Source organism: Oryzias melastigma, linkage group LG7 (assembly GCF_002922805.2).
Source record: "Oryzias melastigma strain HK-1 linkage group LG7, ASM292280v2, whole genome shotgun sequence".
In the NCBI taxonomy this organism is placed as follows: Eukaryota; Metazoa; Chordata; class Actinopteri; order Beloniformes; family Adrianichthyidae; genus Oryzias; species Oryzias melastigma.
This window is the reverse complement of record NC_050518.1, coordinates 17,881,170-17,900,164: the sequence shown is the minus strand read 5'-3', so window position 1 is coordinate 17,900,164 and position 18,995 is coordinate 17,881,170. Positions and strand designations below refer to the sequence as shown.

General features: G+C 35.7%; 1 protein-coding gene across 4 annotated transcripts; it reads right to left on the bottom strand.

Moving 5' to 3' along the window:
- Window positions 1-5,352: 5,352 nt before the first annotated feature.
- On the bottom strand, window positions 5,353-13,828 carry LOC118598959. Of its 4 annotated transcripts, none has more exons than XM_036212835.1 (7): window positions 13,785-13,828; window positions 12,834-12,919; window positions 11,735-11,805; window positions 11,523-11,654; window positions 11,245-11,449; window positions 9,597-9,763; window positions 5,353-6,478 (listed from the first exon to the last, which is right to left on the bottom strand). In XM_036212835.1, the coding sequence occupies exons 3-7, from the start codon at window positions 11,759-11,761 to the stop codon at window positions 6,428-6,430; spliced, it is 582 nt and encodes a 193-aa protein (XP_036068728.1). In that variant the 5' UTR covers window positions 11,762-11,805; window positions 12,834-12,919; window positions 13,785-13,828; the 3' UTR covers window positions 5,353-6,427. The 4 variants fall into 4 exon arrangements, with proteins under 4 accessions (XP_036068728.1, XP_036068730.1, XP_036068729.1 ...); XM_036212837.1 differs by having other exon boundaries at window positions 11,753-11,805; XM_036212836.1 differs by lacking the exon at window positions 13,785-13,828 and having other exon boundaries at window positions 12,834-13,163.
- Window positions 13,829-18,995: the final 5,167 nt, after the last annotated feature.

Below are 18,995 nucleotides of genomic sequence, written 5' to 3'. Positions count from 1 at the left end.
TGTGTCATGATTACAGTTTGGTTAAAATCTTCTGGAATGACTCAAAATGGTGGCTTTCAACAAAACACACAATCCTAACATTTACAAACCATAACATTCAATTTGGTTATATATATATATAAAAGATATTCAGTTTATTTTTACCAACTTTGTTATTTTAGCCATGTAAAACTTGAGCCATTAAAAATTTTACACAAAATTCCAATAATTTGAAGTTGGAGCCCTTATAAGTCCCTTTGAAAAAACAAGCAAAAAAAAAAAAGAAAAAAAAAAAAATATATATATATATATATATACCGTATATATATAATTTTTCATATATAAATATAAATTTGTATCATATTTGATACAGCAGTTAACACAGCTCAGAGATTTTTTTTTTATTTTCTGGACAGACAAAAATATTGTGAGAACAAAAAAAATGCAAGAGATTTGTAATTTGAAATATAAAAAGTGCTACAATAATAGAACAGTGAAAAATCCATGAATTAATTGTAAGCTGTAGGTCTGTAAAACCTAAAGTCTGGAAAACCTAAAATTTCAGTTTCTAGAACATTTTGTCGTTTTCAAACGTATTTATTTTGCTTGGTGATATTCTTCAATTTGCGGCCTTGTACAGGCCAAACTTATTGGCCTTTACTGAGTACCAACAGAAGTCTGAAACCTTTGAAAATAGAATTTATGCTTTTTTGTAAATCCCTACAAAAAAAAAAAAAGCATAATAAGAAAGCTCTTAAATTCTTGAATTGTTTATTGCTTTATGTGGTTTAATGTCTTTGTTTCTCTTAGTTTTATTTTAAGAAATGTATCCTCTTTACCTATAGCAAAAAACGAAAAAAAACACACTGCCACCTAGTGTTTGGTATATAAATGCATATAAAACTGATTGATGGAGGTAAATCTGGCGCCAGTGTTGCCTCGCACTCTAAATCTTACCACGGGTCTTTGTGCGATGGAATTTGCAGCTTCCCCCTACGTCTCTCTTGGTTTCCTCTTGGTAGAGAGGACCTGCATGCTAAGTAGATTTGTTGTTATAACTTTTTTCCAAGAGAGTGTAGAAGGTTATTATTTAGAATAAAGTGATGCAGATCAAAAAAACACACTAATGTTTTCCATCAACAAAGCTGTACGTTATCATGATTGGAAATAACCTGTGGCTCATATAAAAGCCAAACACTGAAAAAGACTCACAGTGAGAGTGAAACTGAGTAGGTTGGATATTGAATAGACTGCAGATGAATCTTCTTTTAAAAAAAATCTAATGGTTACTGCTTCTGCTTATCGGCTGTGGTTTTAATCTGATTTGGAAAAAAAGTTTTGCAGTAAAGATGTTTTCTTCTGTTTAATTATTTTATATTCAAACTGATTTGTGATGAAGAAGCAAACTTTATTCTGATCAAATATAGCTCCCTAAGATGAGAAAAGTACAAGCTTTTGTCACAAAGATCTATAAAAATTAAACACAATATTATTTAAATAATAAAATCACTTAATCCAGCTGAAATAAAGGCTTCTCGGAAGTATGAAAAGTGGTAGAATTGTTCTAAAATGTACCATAAAGAGACAGCAGACAAATGATCTGCAGTCGTCCCTGAGGTGAAAATAAAAGTTCTTAATCTGAATAAATAATAAAATAAAATAATTATTTAATAAGTGCGTTCCAAATTATCATGTGAAATGTATTTAAGTGTCAAAAAGATCTTTTTTTTTTTTTTATTAAACTCATGGATAAATTCGTGCCTCTGGGCTTTTTTGGATCTCTGGAATCAATCTCAGACACCTGTGATACTTAGTTTACCAGGTGAGTGCCCGGACATACATGAAGACTCATTTTCAAATAGTTCATGGATGAGTGCTGTGCAACCCTGGATGGCCTAGATCAGGGGTCGGCAACCCAAAGTGTTGAAAGAGCCACTTTGGACCATTACAATAAAAACCAAATGTGTCTGGAGCCGCATAGATGGAAACGGCTTATAATAGTCTTATACTAGCAGTAACACATGGAGAATGTGTCGAATAACCGATTATCTCTCCTGCTGCATGTCCTCGCGTCATGTAAACGACATTTTTGGCCTCATGACAAGTTAATGTGATATTGCAGCGTCAAAATTATCTGACAAAAGCTGAATATCCTCATAATTAACATTTGAGCTTTTATTTTGACATCCCTCAATAACACAACGAGAGGGGGGTCCTCATCAGTCTCTCCCTCATTCTCACTCCAGGTGCAGGAAGAATTCAAACATAACAGGACAAAATCATAAATGTTCAACAAATGTTCAACAGTCAGACAACAGAACACATTGAGGAAAACCCAAACTTAAATCCAATTCCAGTCAGACATGCAAAAGAATGGGTAACCCACAATTCCTTGCGCTGCCAGACCGACAGCAATACACTACAATATGAATGAATTACAGTTTGTTTCATTGCTTTAAAGAAATTAAAGAAATTTGGGGGATTTTCAACACTTTTACTTTCGGTTCTCCCTGTTGTAGATGCAGATGAGCGCTAATGAACAGTAAAAATACAATCGAAGGAGAATCTCCTCCCCGCCACGCACCGCACGCGGCCGGTGTGTGAGACCTGCACATCGCCGCGCTCAGCAGGTGGGATCCACACCGGAGCAGCGCGGTCACGCACGCAGTGGCGGGAGGAGATTCTTCTTCTATTCTTCTTCTACTGTTCATTAGCGCTCATCTCATCTTGGTGTCATATTAACCTGACCGGACACAAACCGTAATGATTCATTTCTCCTTCGTGATCACGTTTGGTACTTCTGTGCTTTGAAGCAGACTCCGCCCACAAGCAGCTCCCGCGCTGAATCTTCAATCCGGTTCAAGATTTCCACGCACAGTTACAGCTCTGAGCTGCTTGACTGTGCGTGGAAATCTTGAACCGGATTGAAGATTCAGCGCGCTCAATGCGTGCCGATTTGTACGTGGAGCTCGCGACCCGACTTCAAAACCCGCGTAGCAACGTGCGCTCACGTGCGCTCCAGACGCACGGGCAGGAATTCTGCTGTGCGCTGACTCAGACGGCGTGGAAGCATCTACACTCATCTCACAACAACTGGAAAACGTAAAGGATGTTTGTGTCATGTTTGTCCTCCTACAGAAATCGTATTAAAACAAAAATATTGTGGCAGCCTGACTGTTAATTTAGAAATAGTTCCTTGTTAGTGGGTGGAGTTAGTGTCTGTTCTTGTGTTGCATTATGGGACTTGAGTGTTTTACCGGCACCATGAGTGAGAGTGGTGTGTGTATGAGTGAGGCTCCTCACAGTGTCAGCTGCTCCACGGCTCCTTACTGATAAAGAAATGATAGTCAAAATGCTGACTCCATTTGTTTTACATGCTCAGCGTGTACGGTTCTTCCACCAATCACCTGGGGCTGTACAATGTATGGGACACAAGTGATCTCTGGAATCAATCCTGCCAGCAACCTGCTTGTCTCTGCTCCCACCCAATTCGTCACAATATTTTTCTAACATTTTTTTATTAATTTCAAACATTTTGAGAAGGCGCCACTGAGCCGCAACGGGGTGCTTGAAGAGCCGCATGCGGCTCCGGAGCCGCAGGTTGCCGACCCCCGGCCTAGATGGATGGAGTAGTGGCAATCATGTCCCAACAAGGCTGCAACATCAGCAAGGAGGGGGTGGAGTCATGGTTTGGGCCAGCTGGTCGGCGCCTTTGGGGTCCCTGAAGGTGAAAATGACCTCTAAAAAGTATATGTACTTTATTCCGTAGTACAAAAAGAATAACAGTGCTTTCCGCAGCAAAATCACCTTCATGCATGACAATACACCTCCTCATGCTGCAGGAATACCTCAGCATAATTGGCTACAATGGGCATAAAGGGAGATAAACTGAATATTTGTAACATCCTTAAAATTTTCTGACATTCTGCAAAGAAATTCTCCAAAAACTCACAAGTTAAATGGATGCAAGAATTGTGAAGCTTCTACAAAATAAAAGATCCTATGTTGAAAAGGGACTTTCAGTCCTACACTCAAATAGACAACTGGAACTTTGTTGTTAAACAGAATAAGGAATAATGAACTGAAACAGAAACAGCTTTTTAAATCAAACCTCGTGTTGTCGAGGCAATAGCAGAAAGAGCAGGAACAGAAATAGGAACGACGTAACATGAACTCTTCAAGTCAGAAGTTATGAGCCATACAAGCAACCATGGTTTATAAATGACCTACAAAGCAACAGCTGACAACCTGGCGATTTTCTGAATGTGAGCTCAAAAGAGATTTTGGAGGGATTCAAAATTGAAAAATCTCTATTTTTACATCAGAGATGAAACTGTAAAACCAGCTGAATGTGGTTATTCAGACATGTCCACTTATTAAAGAGCCACTCCAATGAAACTTGAGTTTGTTAACATGTTCTTGCAGCATTTTACTCATGATGGAGGACATGTAAAGAAAATTAAACTCAAAATTACATTTCTAAATATTTCTTAAATCATTAAGAATCAGGAGTAGACCAAATAAATGCGGTTTGAAAAAGCTTGTAGCCGCAATGTTGGACAACAGCAAGCCACAAGATCCATGTTTCACTTCATTTCGATGCATCCACGTTAAGCAAATAAAAAAAGGTGTGGTCTATGCATCTAGTGCAGTCAGGAAGTCTGATTTGTCCGTTGGAACCTCTCACTAAAGCTGTGACAGGACAGAAGAACCGCTACATCAGCAGCCCAGCAGTTCACCTAATGTGAAAGACAGGAATCCCTCCTGTCAAGAGCAGGAAGTCCCATTCCGGACAAAGTCATCCATGTCGAAATGGAGTCACCTTCTTAGACAGAGGTTCACATTTAACCCTGTTTTAACATCTGCAAGTGGACTAATTCATACACAAAGAGAAATAAAGAGAGCTACAACCTCTGAGCTACACCAAAACCTCCACCAAGTAATAGGTCATTAATGAGCGCTGGCTTGTTGACTTTTGCATCTGTTCTCATGACATTTGAGTTTTCTCCACACCTCTGAAGTCAACACATAATCAGCTACCCAGAGCTGAAGAACCCACACAGAACTTATTCAAAATCAGGCTTTGAAGACCAGTTGGCCTAAAAACAGAATTGTGTGGTTTTTTTTTCCAGCCTTTCATGTTTTAAGGCTTTTATCTGACTTTGGTTCAACAAGCATAATTGGAACAGCATTTTTTATCATTGTATTGTTTCTAATTAGTGTCCTGAAATAAATTATTTTGAAGACCATTTGAATTTATTTTTTTAGTTGTGAAGAAACATTCATTTATTTTCTACTTTCTTTATTTTTTGTGTTTTGGATGACTTCTGATCTGTAAAAAGCTGAATTGAAAAGAATATATATATATATATATTTGTATTGACATTTAGTAGTTTGTCCCTTGCATGTTGCCATACTGTAGGTTTGGGCATTTGCTTTTTCAGCTCTTTGATCTTTGACATGTTGTCTATGATTAAGAGAAATCAAAGTCCTTTCTTTTTTATTATGAGTTATTCATTTTAATTACTTCTTTTTGCAACTTCCCACAAAACATTATCGAAGATGTAATAAAGTACACCATAAATTAAACTTTTAAAAATAAATGTGATTTTCAAATGTTTTTTAGAGCCTCTCAAATGCATGTCTTTAATAAAAAAAACTCTTAACTAAAGTAAATTTGAGCGGCAGAATATATTAGCCAATAACTTAAAGTCTTTCATATGAAGTTGGGCACACTTTGGTTTGATTTTTAAAAAATACTTTAATAAAATGTACAGATCTTTAAAGCAGTTTTGGGTTATTTCTTTTCTATAAGTGATGTTTTCTCAAAGTTTGCCTTTTGCATGAAATAAATCATAGTTGTTTAATAGATTAAACCCCCACTTTATTTATATTTTATCCTTAACAAAAATGATTAATAACAAGGTTTTAATTAGCTTTTGTGACTTTTTTACACAAAAGCCTTGCGTGCAGACTAACAGAACTTCACAGACACACATGAGCGTGTGGTGGGAAGCTGTCAAACAAATAATGAGAGTTTTTTTCACTAATGCCTCTACATGGGAGACACCTCATCAAAGTTGTTAAAACAGTGCCAGATTTTTTCAGTTTTCAAATTCTAAGTGTGACAGGTAGATAAAACAAAACAAAGTAACAACATAAGAATGTTAACAATACAATAAGCCATCACTTGCTGACAATGGTTGTAACAGTCAGTACACTCTAACTTAAACCACAACATGAGCTCTGAGGGTTTCTGTTACTCCAAATACATACTGCATCCTGTTACATCAGTTCCTGTTGACCCTCTTAACTGGCCTAGTTGTGGATTTTAACCAAAAAAAAAAAAAACAACATATAAATCCCAGTATGTGAAAGTGGATAGAAAATCACATGTGCAATTACAAATATATATATTTACAAGAATCATTTGCATTTTTAGTAAAACCTATTTGAACCGGTCACTCCTTCGTCGTCTTAAACACCTGGAACGGATCACCTGCAGAAACGTTGATAGAAACAAAAAAAGAGACAAAAATGAGTGCAGAATATAAGAGCATCTCTTCATGTTTAACACAGTCTGCACCTGTGGGAAACACCTCAGAGCTTAGCATTTAGGCAACACGTTCCTCATTGTGTCTGTGTGTTTTCAGGACATATTCCACGATGAAAGGCATTTATTATTTTTTAAAAGGGTTTGAAATTTCCCCTTTACAATATCGTGTGTTTGTGGGTGCTGCAGGCAAGATGGCGTTACAGACAACCATATAAAGCAGGAAACGTTGGAAAAAATGCTGGTATGAAGAGGAAGCTCCTAAACCGCGCAAACATCTTTGAACTGACCTGAAACTGAGACTCTTTGAGACGCTGTCCATACAGTCCAGATGAGCAATAACAGAGCTCTATTTACAGAATGTGCAACCAAGTCTATGATTATAAAAGTAGTTTGATACAATTAGTGCATACGGAGTATTATAGGGATCCAAAGGATAACAGATATAAAAAATAATCAGAGTAACATCAGTATTGGTTGAAAACCACAGAAAATAACAAGATTATTTTGTCAAAAATGCCTAAAATGCAAATAATTAAGTAAATAATTGATTTCTGATCAACATTGTCTGTTTCTTTTCCTTTCATGCTCTCTCTGTCGTCTGTTTTTTATGTTCATGTGATGCTAACAGAAAGACGTTCAATCACAAACTTGCTTCTACAAAGTCAGGTCAATTACAATTGGCTAAATAAATTAAAATTACTCTTTTTATTAATCACAACAACCTAGAATACCAAAAGTGCTCAGTTTTTATGTTTGAGGCTCTTATATCAAATACATTTTGCTGTTGTTGCTTAAAATGAAAACTTCCATTACAAAAAAAATAATGTATTTGTTGAAAGGAATTTTCATTTACAGTTTCAAATGCAAAATTAATAATAATTAATCCATTTAGGTTAAAAGAATTGGATTTTATTGCACCGCCAAAGTTAATTGAATATCGATTTGTGGACTATGTAACAAGATGCATATCGAATCATTTGAAAGGGAAAGATTCAAAACACTAAAATATTAAATTTAGAATTTAAAATTAAATACTTTTATTTTTTTTATTTATTGAAAGCAGCTGTATTCCAATATGGAAAGCCTCGTTCAGATCTAACTGACCAATCTTTTCTCTCCAAAATTCTTTGAAACAATGGTTGCGCCTTTAGTCCGACATTTAGGAAAAATCCCCTTTATGAGCAATTCTAGTCTGGTTTTTCGACATCATCTCTTACGCCATCCTCCTCCTCCTTCTCCCTACTTCTTTTGGCATCACTCACTCTCCCCTGCAGCAGTTTGACTCATACAATGTGAAAACAAGACCCTTCAAAATAAGTACAACGTTCTTGCTCCGTTAACAGATTTTCTTTAAATAAGCCAAAAGAAAAGAAAAGAAATTGCATAAGGGATAAGAAAAATGGTCTGCCCAAGGATTCCTATTTTAGGAGAAAAATTCTAGTCACTTAGATATGTTTTCCCAAACTAAGATCATTTTATAATTAAAACTTTCTTGATAAGATTACTTTCCTTGCAAGGCAGAAAATAGGACATTTTTCCCTTGAAACAGAGGTCTTTTTACTTTCTTAAGATTCTGTTTTTGCTGCGATTTTTCACATACAGTAGTTCTCAATCCAAAATTTTCATTTTCTGTCTTGTCAGGTGTACCCCAAGGCTCTATCCTGGGGCTCCTTTTAATCATTTCCTTATAAGGAAATAAAAAAACGAACTTTTTGCATTAGTAATATATACTTAATTATTCCTCATAATATTTACATAATAATTCAAAGATTATGCAAATACATAGATTTTTTCTAGTAAAGAATTTAAGTTTACTTATTTTTTATAAGTAATCAAAAATTTTGATTGTTTATTAGTGAGATCTACTTTTCAAATTGTTGTAATCACTTTTGGAGCATTAATCAATATTATGTAAATTTTATTAGAGAAATTTATGTTTGCTCTATTTACTTAAGATTTGATAATACCCTACTTGTGGACGTAAGCAAATTTTACTAGATTGTTGTTGGTAGTTTTTATATTTATAAATGCAGTAACATTTAATCAAGAATTGTTAGTGCAAATTGTTATGAGGATTTTCTCCTTCATTTGGCAACATCTTTTGTAATTTTCTCTGTTTTGCTGATGACTGCCTGCTCTATTGTTTCTTGCGCTGACTAATTGTTTTAATAAAAAATCAATTCTGTCTCACTTTAAATTTTCTAAAATTGGACAGCTATAAAACTGAACTCTGTGTTGACACCAAATCCACTCTCTGAAGCTAAGAAAATTCTGTCTAAGCTGTCTGATGCCATCCTCAACAGCCCTTTATTAAAACGTTTCCTGTAATTTTGATGCATTTTGAAAAAAAAATGCTCAGAAGTTGTTTTCAACAGGTTTCTATTATGGTAAATGCACAAAAAAATAATGAACATTATGATTAAGTATATACGTCACAAACTGGCAGACGGCTGGATCCAAGTGCAGCAGGATTATTTTGCCCAACAGTAAAACAGGCGTGAAGCACAGCTAAAAGTCCACAGAACTAAACTAGGGTCAGGCGGGCAGGAGTCAAGCACGAGCATGAGGGCATTAGAGAAAAACCAGAGTGGTCAGGGTCCAGGAGAGGGTCAGGGCAGGCAGCAGACAAAGCAGAAGATCAGGTCAGGATGAGAACGCTCAGTGATGCAGGCAGTGGCACAAACAAGACTTCGCACTTAGCAGAGCTCAGTGCTCTGACGAAATACTTCTGGGAGTCATTACTGATGGGAACCAGCTGTGGGGCAGCTGGGAGTGACAGTGGGGGTGATAGGAAGTGAAGTGTGGAGAACCAGGAAGTGCTTGAACTCTGGCGATTGTTCCCGCTGAAGGCCAGGCGGGTAGATGGTACTGATTTTTAATAATATAGAATTTCAAATGTATTTTCTAGCCAGCTAAATTATATATATTCAAATAACTATTCTGACTTCCTTAAACTTAGACAATGTGTTGCATATTTAAATATCCTTGTACTATTTTTTTCCCATAGTTCACAAAAACACCCACATACTTTCTGCATATGTGAATAAGAAGCCATGCTTACCTTAATGGTGATTATAGACAGAAGGATTTTGACTGCAGCCACGGCTCCAAAGCCCAGAAAGCTCCAGGTTTCTGACAGATGCACTTCATTGCAGTCCTGGCTTGTCTGGTTGCTTCTCGGAAGGTTAACCACTGTCGTTAATTGCAATTGCACTTCAGTCCTACACACTGATAAAATAAGTAAGTAAGTAAAATAACTGAAATACACAGAAACAAACATGAAAACAATATAAGCACCATAAGCTTTCTCCAAATGATTCAAAACACCACCATTTTATAGCATTTGTTTCATGAAGGATTAGTGTAGATTTGTTATGACACTTGGGAAAATATACATAAAGTTTATGTTTGGATTTCCTGCCCTTTGAAGTGGCTCTAGGCTTTTTTTTTAACTAAATAGAAAAAATACATGTCTCTGGGTCGGGAGCTTTGCTTGAAATTTTACTATAGGGGTGCTTTTCTTCTAAAAGCTCTGGACATGACTTTCAAATAACAAAAAAAGAAAGTAAAACCAATTGTTCTGCTGAACTTCACAGCAGTAGATTGTAGCTCAGCCACCTGTTGTATCAGAGTGATGTGTACAATGCTCTGAAAAAAGATCGTCGTTGTGGCAATGAGCGGGGAAATCCGTGTTTACTGTAGCGTGTGAGAAGCCGAGCTGCAGCGCTGCAGTCAGACTGACATGTAAATAAAGCATCTTAGCCACATTTCAAGTCCTGTCATTCATCCTGTCACTCTGCTTCATCACACTTAAATGTTTCCTTTATTTTTGAAGCACCCGTCCAAGCAGGCTCCTGAAACGTTCAAAAGTACTAAGGAAGCTACATTTAGCAATGTTGGAAATAAACAGCATTTAATTTCCTCATTTCTTATTTTACCAAAATAAAAGCCCCATGTGGGTAAAAAACAACTTGAATATGAGACATACCTGCAGAGCTTAATGTTGTGATCATTACATAAAATTTGCATTTGCATTGTTTCTTTTTATTTATTTATTTTTTGTTTTTGTTTTGCTTTGCTTATTTGTTTGTTTGCTGTTGTTCTTGTTCAAAAATAAAAAATGAAAATAATTAATTAAAATTCATTTTAGAAAATAGTGAAAAAATGTTCTGGTACAGTCTTTGGATAGCTTAAATCACAATATGTATCATATATATATATGGAGATGTCGCCAGACTCTTGCCAATACACACAAATTAAATTTAGTGATAGCAATTAGTATTTTGCACAAATGAACATTTTGAACAAAAAATATCATTTTTTGGGCATTAATTCATATTTTGTGGCCACAAATTATATTAGCAGTTTAAGATAATTAAATAATTTGAGCGCACGACATAGTAATTCATGGCCACAAAATATGAATTGGCAGAAACTATTATATATTTTTTAAAGTCATGTTCAGAGCTCCGTACCTTCCAGCTGTGTCATGTGTATGTATGTGTCGTTTCTGTATCTGTTGTTGTCTGACTTTTGTTATCCTTTCTATATTGATTAAATTTATCTTTTTACTGAGGGACCATCAACCTTTTCTATAGAGACTAACGATGGAAATAAGCCTAAAAGGCAAAAATCTTATATATCGCATTTTTAGATATTGTATTAATAAATGCTGTAACCTGTCTTAAAAAATAAAATTAAAAACTTACCTGTGAGTTCTACTTTTTCTTCCTTGTTTTGGCCTCCAACGTTTGCACTCAAGTCGCACGAATACATGCCTGCATCAGACTCATTGACATTGGGCAGCAGCAGGGAGTGATTCTCTCCAAAACTGGCTTTCCGTTTGTACTCAAAAGCCTGCACTCCACCATCGCTTTTCCTAATAATGCCATTTTTGTTGCCGTCGGTCTCCACCTGTCAAGAAGGAGAAGCTGTTTTCTTCTCCTCTGTGAGATCAACTGAGACGAGCAGTGATGGAGATACTGACCTTGTACCAATTCAATGACAGAAAGTCCGTGTGCTGCTTGATAAAAGGACATGGCAGAGTCGCAGTTTTGTTGCAAACTGCATCAATTTGAAGAATCTGCGCTGCGTACCGCACCAGCAGCAGCTGACAGAGCTGGAAAGCAGTGGAAAGTTAGGATTGTGTGTGGAATAAGTGACGCCTGTTATTGTATGTTTAATTTGATCAGAACTCACGCAGATCAGCAGTATCACCTGAGGCATGGTCTCAGCTTCTCCTGGCTCGGAAAATGTCTGTTTGCTGTGTGCTATGTAAAGTGGGTGGGGGGATGAGACACAACAGTTGACACCTTTCTAAAGAAATGTTGCTGTTTGGTTTTGGTTTTGAGTTTGACAGTAAATCTTTGAAACACAAGTGAGATTGGATCTGGACATGATGGACAAATACCGCTGCTCTTTTCCAACCTATAAGTTAAATAACCAATACAATTGTTAAAAAAAACAAAAGAATAAAATTTGCAGATAAAGCACACCTCCAAGTGGTTTAACTGAGGAAATGCATGCACTCTGTGATGTAAAACCTTCATATTGAAATCTTCCTTTACTTTTAAATGACATCTATACGAATGTAAAATCATCACTTTTCCTGTCATTGAGAGATTCTTGCTCTTGAAAAAGAATCGTGTGACTAAAGTGATGAGGTGGATTCTGGTCATTCAAATCCAGGATATGATTTTATAATTTATTTATTTTTTTAGTTACATTTCTTGAATAATCGTTTGTTATTATAATGCAACCCATCATCACATTTGTTTCATAGATGTTTTAAGTTGTCATGCTCTTTCCTCAGCACTTTTTGAACTTGTTCAACGATGTTGATAAAAATAAAAATAATATAAGTTATATTTGATTTAAAAAGTGTGTCAAAGGTCAGCATTGTGCGTTTATTTTAATTTTTTTTTTAAACGTATAAAATGTGCCTCGTTTTAAGTTTTTTATACAAAAAAATCTGAAAACGAACTTAAGATTTAGGTTTTTAAAAAAATAAACCAATCAAAAACTTTTATAGATGTCTTCTTAAAATTTTCTTTACATTTTTAGAGCTGACAGGTGAAACATCTGACATGTTACAGATGAGACACAGAGGAACTTGAGATACTAAAAATGTATAGTTTGTAGAATTTGGTTTATGAAACCCTTTGGTATCTTTTAACAGTAAGGTGAAAAAATAAAACTTTTTGCGTCTTTTAGCATCTTTGGGGCGACTCCCACTTTCTTGGGCTGGTGATGTGTAAGGTTTTATTTTTTAGATGTTGTGATGGCACAGTGAAGTCACCTGTTCCTGGAAGCTGCTGTGGGCGGAGCCTGGCCAACAACAAAAGGGTCTCAGCTGGAATAAGTTGCCTTGATTGGACTCAACCACTAAATAGAAAGAAAAGTATGAATTCACTTTGGAGTATCTTTTGTATTCAGTTGTTTTAGTTTTATTTGCCTCCTACTTAAGATTTTTTAAATGCTATGTTTCTTATTTAAAGTTATTGTTAGTTAAGGAAAATTAGTTTTTGTGATAGTTTCCTTTTTACTTGTCTTAGTCATCTTCCGTTTTCAGCCGTTACTTTCCCACAGTCTCATCGAGTTTCATTTGCTAATCATCCACAGGTGTTTTCCATCAGTTTTACCTTACGTTTTTTTAAGTCCTACTATTACATTGTCAATTTTCACCTGTTGTATTTCCTCAATTTTCATGTATTTTGCAGTTTTTTTTTTCATGCTGAAGTTTAGTCGCTCTTGTAAAGTTCATATTTATTAGTAAAGCTTTAAGTTCTTCTACAAGCCTGGTTTTCTGTATTTTGGGTCTACCGCCCCTTTTCAACAACATTTATAGGTAATAATTAAACAAAAATCTTAGTTTTTTTTACTTTATGGCATTTCACCTTGTTTTAATCTTTATTTAAATGACATTAAAGACAAATACAAGAGTTTCCTTTAAGCTTCATCTTTTGTTACTATCCACACTGTTAACAGGTCAGTTTCAACTAGGGGTGTGCCAAAATATCGATATTGCGATATATCGCGATATTTAGTCCTGCGATCGATTCTCGATGGGTTCTCACCAAGTATCGATATTATATTTTCATTTAAAGAGGCTGTAGCGCTGAGCGTCTGAGTCACGCGCCGGAACTATGGGCGCACGCTGCGTCGGACTTTTAATAGCGATGCACGCGCTCATTCGGGAGAAGCACCGGTGAGATACAGGCTCTGTAGCGCGTGTGTGAAGCATGTCTACCTGTCAGCATTTATCATCCATCTGTAGGAGATCCACCCGGTAAGAACTGACTTTGTCTGAGCGCTAGAATGACAGCGATCACTTACTTCCTGTTTGCTGTGGGAACTGAGCGCGTGCTACGCAGTTGTCTGTGTACGCTTCAAGGAGCGTCGGAATTTTCGCTTTCATGCACTTCAATGTTTAACCTGCTGCTGTACGGTGTAACTTTGATAAATTTATAATGTGACGTTTTCAAACAATGTAATTACTTGTTGCTAATGTTAATTTTAAAGTAATTCTTAAATAAAAAAGTAGGATTTGATGTATGAAGTTAAATTTAAATGTAATTAAACTAAAGTACATTAATTCACTGTAAAATTAGGGAGAATGCTAATTAATTGAAGCACTTAAAATTATATTTATTGCCATTATTATGTGTGTTTTAAGGATTTTACCTATTGACTGCTGACTGACCAAATGGAAAAATGATAAAAATTGGAAAAATAATCTCAAGTAACAGTGTGAGTAAATCAGCCTTTATTTTTGGATGCTCAGCCCTTTTCAAGTGAGGGGAAAGTGCACAAAAAATTAGGTCAATTTTGAGAGAGATTGTAAAACATTATATTCATCATCCTTTGGTGTGACGTTCTTTTGGAGGTAGATAGCTGTCACTACTTGACTTATTTAATATTTGTTCTGTTTACAACAATTCTGCACTAAGTAGTGTCACTGCTGATCATGTTTACTGTTGTTAACATTGAATCTGACAGATAATTCCAATTCAGTTGTTGTCAATGTTTGTCAAAGACATAGTTTTACTGATTTCAGCAATTTTGCATAAAAGGGTCTATAATTTGTTGCACAAAATAAGAAAATTTGTTTAGTATGATTGTGTTTAAGGTAAAAAACATAAATGGGGATATATTTCCCCTCAAAAACATGTTCTATATAATGGTAGTTATTAGAGAGGATTTTTACCAATTATCGCAGTATCGCGATATTATCGATATCGTGAGCCATGTATCGCGTATCGTATCGTATCGTGAGGTACCCAGTGATTCCCAGCCCTAGTTTCAACCTGTGTCTTTTTCAGCTTTAAACTATACTAAAAACAATAACCTATCATCCAATTTTTTGTCATCTCTTGGTAATCTTATTAGGCTTCCTTGTTTTTATGTGGAAATGTTGGATTTATTATTTTTTTCTGTGGGTCTCTGGGCCTTTAAAAAAATAAGTGTGCCTCTAGATTTTACCAAAAACAGAAACAAAACTTCAAGAGAATCATATGAATAACGCAAAGATCATTGTGTTACTTGAATTTTTTACAGAGGTCTTTAACAATTATCTGAAATTATTTTTACTTGATCTATTTTTTTCATTTTAAAATGAACTCTAGAAACGTCTGTCATGTAATGGGTCAGTTTTGACCCATACATATTCTCTTCAAGAACATGCAGAAATATTTACATATTTTCTGTCAGGAATAGCATTTTAATCCAAATTCATCCACACATTGGAATACAAACAACCAACAGAATCTTTCAAAAGTATTAAAAAGCTAAATCAGTGTAAAGTTTGTGTCTGGATGTGCCTGAGTTTGTTTATTTTGCTTTTTTTGCATCTACAAATGAGTTTTCCCTGAATATCACATGACTGAGAGAGGAGGTGGCTGTCAGTGTGTTGGCTGAAATCCATTAAAGATTTTAATTTTGGCTCCAATTATTGCTTTAGAAAGTTATTTTTTTCAACCAGGTCAAAATCGACCCTAACACCAGAAAATACCTCATTTTATTCAGAGTATTCAAGAATAAAAATTAAAATTTTGTTGAAATCAAGGTTCCTGACAAAATCAAAAAGCCTTGATGAAATAAGTGATTATTTTATGCAACAAATTTCTGATGAACTCCTGCCATTCTGCAGAAAATGCCTCAAAAAAGACCACTGGGAACAATGGAAAAAGTTACAAGCTAACCCTACACGAGCATCAACATAAATATATTCTAGAATCAACCTGATTGTAAATTTTACTTGAAAACAGTGAGAATTAAACACAAAATGTGACTGTACAGCTCCATTTGTCAAACATGCAATGTGTGAGTGGAGGAAAGAATGCGTGATGTTTTGAACATGAAAGAGACCTCAAGCTTGAGAGTGAGATGTTTCTTCCGGACGCTGTCTTCCACACAGGGACCCTCATCAATCTCACACACACACGCACACGCTCTTATGAGCCTGGCTCATCCTGTTGTTTTTATCGCAAGGAACTGACCATTGTCTCCTGTCAGGCATATTATTTTTATGTGTCGTTCTGGTTGACAAAAGAGGTCGATATTTGGTTATTAATAGCAGGGTGACTTTATGGAAAAAGGAAGAGCGAGGTCTTTGGATTCCAACATCTGCATTTAACAATACCTCATTCAGCGGCAGCTGGTACTGAAGGGGCAGGAAGAAAGAAATGTACTCATTTTACTGCAGAACATAAGTGGAAATTAGGATTTTTTTTCTGTCTTCTTTTTGGTCATTTCCCAATGGAAAGGGCCGAACTGCAGCTGTGAGCCGTTTTACGTCTGAGAAAACTATAAATATCAAAATATGCTCCGCGTTGCTGAAATATTTGTCCATAATAGATGTGCTGAAACTCAAGCACAGATGATCCAAAGATTGGTTAAAGTTCATTCAAATTTTGGGTCACTGAAACTGTGAAGGTGTGAAAATTCAAACGCCAAAACATGTTAGAAAACAGACAAAAAAAATCTCATCAAAGGTTAATCGTTGGTGTAAATGTGACAGAGGGCATGAGTGATGCGAGCACGAATGTGCTTGAGACTGATGGTCAAAGGGTGTTGCAGGCCACAGTAAATCCCAGAGGTTGTTAGCACGCCCAGCTGCTACACTATGCTGCATGTTTCTGTCAGCGAGGTTGTTCACTGCACGCTGTTGCGCCTCTGATTGAGGAAATCCTCTGACTGTTTGCTCCGTTCGCTGAAATGAAACATCCCAATGGTTCCGCCGTCTCTCCCTCAGGCCCTGTACACAGACTTTCCCATGAAGCCCGTGCCTGTTTACAAGGGGTTGACATATATATAGCTCTTTGATGGACCCTCACAGCCATGTCTCTGTGCCACAGAGGCAGACAGACACGTTTTTTTAACTCACGTTTACTGTCGCCGAAGGATAGTTTTTCCTGTAAGAAAGATTTATTGCCACTTTGCAAAAAAAATTGCTTTAGTAAATGCTAATCTCCTAAATACATTATATATCATTGGCAATTATAACTCATAAACACGTAAAGGAATTTATAGATTTGCAAATGTTTCTCCTGCAGAGAATAAAATTAATAGTGATTTGCAACTGTATTATTAAGTTTTAAGATATTAGTTAGTGTTTTTTATAGTACTACTGCCTGTCAATACCTGCATTGAGTCAGTTCGATGGAACAACAAAAATACAAATCCTTTCAAGAAAGTGCAATTTTTGTATTGTATTTTGTGTTTTATTAGCCCAAGTATTAATCAATGTCACAATAATACCCCAATTATGCAGATTGTTTTTTCTTTTATGATTGATTACATTAGTTTTAGTTGAGCTGTGAATCACATGCAGCTGTATTTGATTTTATGTTTCCATAGTAACGTGAAAGCCATTGTTTTGGTTTTCAGACGTCCCTATTTTGCTTTACGATCTGAGCTATTCCGGCTGTGAGTTGTTCTTGGCAGCAATCATGAAGGGTGTATGTTCAAAAAAGAAAAACGTTCCACATAAACGTAATTACATGTAAAATCTGCCAAATATCTGGTTATTTTGTGGATAAAAAACATCAAATTAAAAACTTGGAGGAGTTAATTATTCTGTCTTGCACTGTCTGATGGAGCTTTTTCCAGTTTTTTTTTTTTTATTTACCTGCTCTCTATGAAGATATGGTGTGATAATTAAATGCAATCATGAAAAAACGGATCTGGATAATTAGCAAAAATCTGGATATTTATAGCAAAAACAAGGAATTAAACTGTCAAATCTTGCACACAACAAATCAGCTCCAACTTTTCTGTTTTGATACATCTTAGCTCGTTTAACTTGCAGGAGGAGAAAATAATTTTCATTTTATTTGAGGTTGATGTTTGCACGTAAAAACACTGCTTAACAGTAGGGGGAGCTACAGAACCTTTTGTTGGAGCTGTAGCTGACGACACATCAAGCAGATATGACAACACTAACATCGTCAGTTCATTGTGGTTTTCTCAAACCTTTAGAATGTCTCACATCAAACATTTTTGTGAAACGACTTTTCACTTCATGTGGAATTGATACGGGCTGAACTCAAGACTGAGCAGTTCAAAGGATGTCTGAACTAATGAGTGATCTGAACGGAAAATATATCTCTAAATATGTATCTGACATAGACTATAGCATATGAAGGAAGGTTCTATACAATTCCTACAATGCTTGTTTTCCACTGTCTTGAATTTAGTCATAGCATCTGCATTTATTATCTTATTGAAACATTTCACCACCCATCCAGGAGAGTGGAAATGTCCAAATTAACTAACTAGCTCCAAGTAATTTAACTAAAATCTGACAATTTTGCTTTTACATCGTTTAATTTAGATCTCATATTTTAAAGATGAACCTTGGGTCCTTAGGTCATGTCAAAATCTTGTTTTTGCATGTAAATATTTGCATTTTAATTTATCATCAAGTACATTTGAAGTCATTGGATCAGGGATCTGCCACTTGAGGCTCTGGAGTCACATCCAACTCTTTTACTCCTCCATTGTGGCTCGCTGGAAAAAGAACAATAAAATGTTTTTAATTTTAAAAATACATTTATTTTAGCAAAACAGTCAAATTAATCAAACTTTATTCCACTCATTCACAAACGGTTAAAGGACAGTATGTCACCCTGCGACGTTCCTGGAGCTTATAATGGTCCAATAATCCATCAACCATAGTTTGCAAAAGTTGAATTTAAACATTTCGAGTGATTTTTAAGCACCATGTACCATAGAAAATCCTTTGGAGGTCAGTGAGCACAACCAGAATTCACACTAAAGATGTGCCAGAATATACTTTTTTTTCCATTTTTGAAAATAATTCAAGGATTTTAATAATTTCGTCACATGGTCCAAAATATCGAGAAGGACCTGGTTGTAGGCAACATTAACACTAAACACTAAAAGTGACGCTGAAAAACTTATCCATGCATTTGTTACATCTAGACTGGATTACTGTAAC

Coding starts and splice junctions, on each gene's coding strand:
- LOC118598959 (XM_036212835.1), bottom strand. CDS start 11,761: ATGCCTCAGGTGATACTGCTGATCTGC. Junction 11,655..11,734: donor AGGTGATACTGCTGATCTGC/GTGAGTTCTGAT, acceptor ACTGCTTTCCAG/CTCTGTCAGCTGCTGCTGGT. Junction 6,479..9,596: donor TGTCTATAATCACCATTAAG/GTAAGCATGGCT, acceptor ACGTTTCTGCAG/GTGATCCGTTCCAGGTGTTT.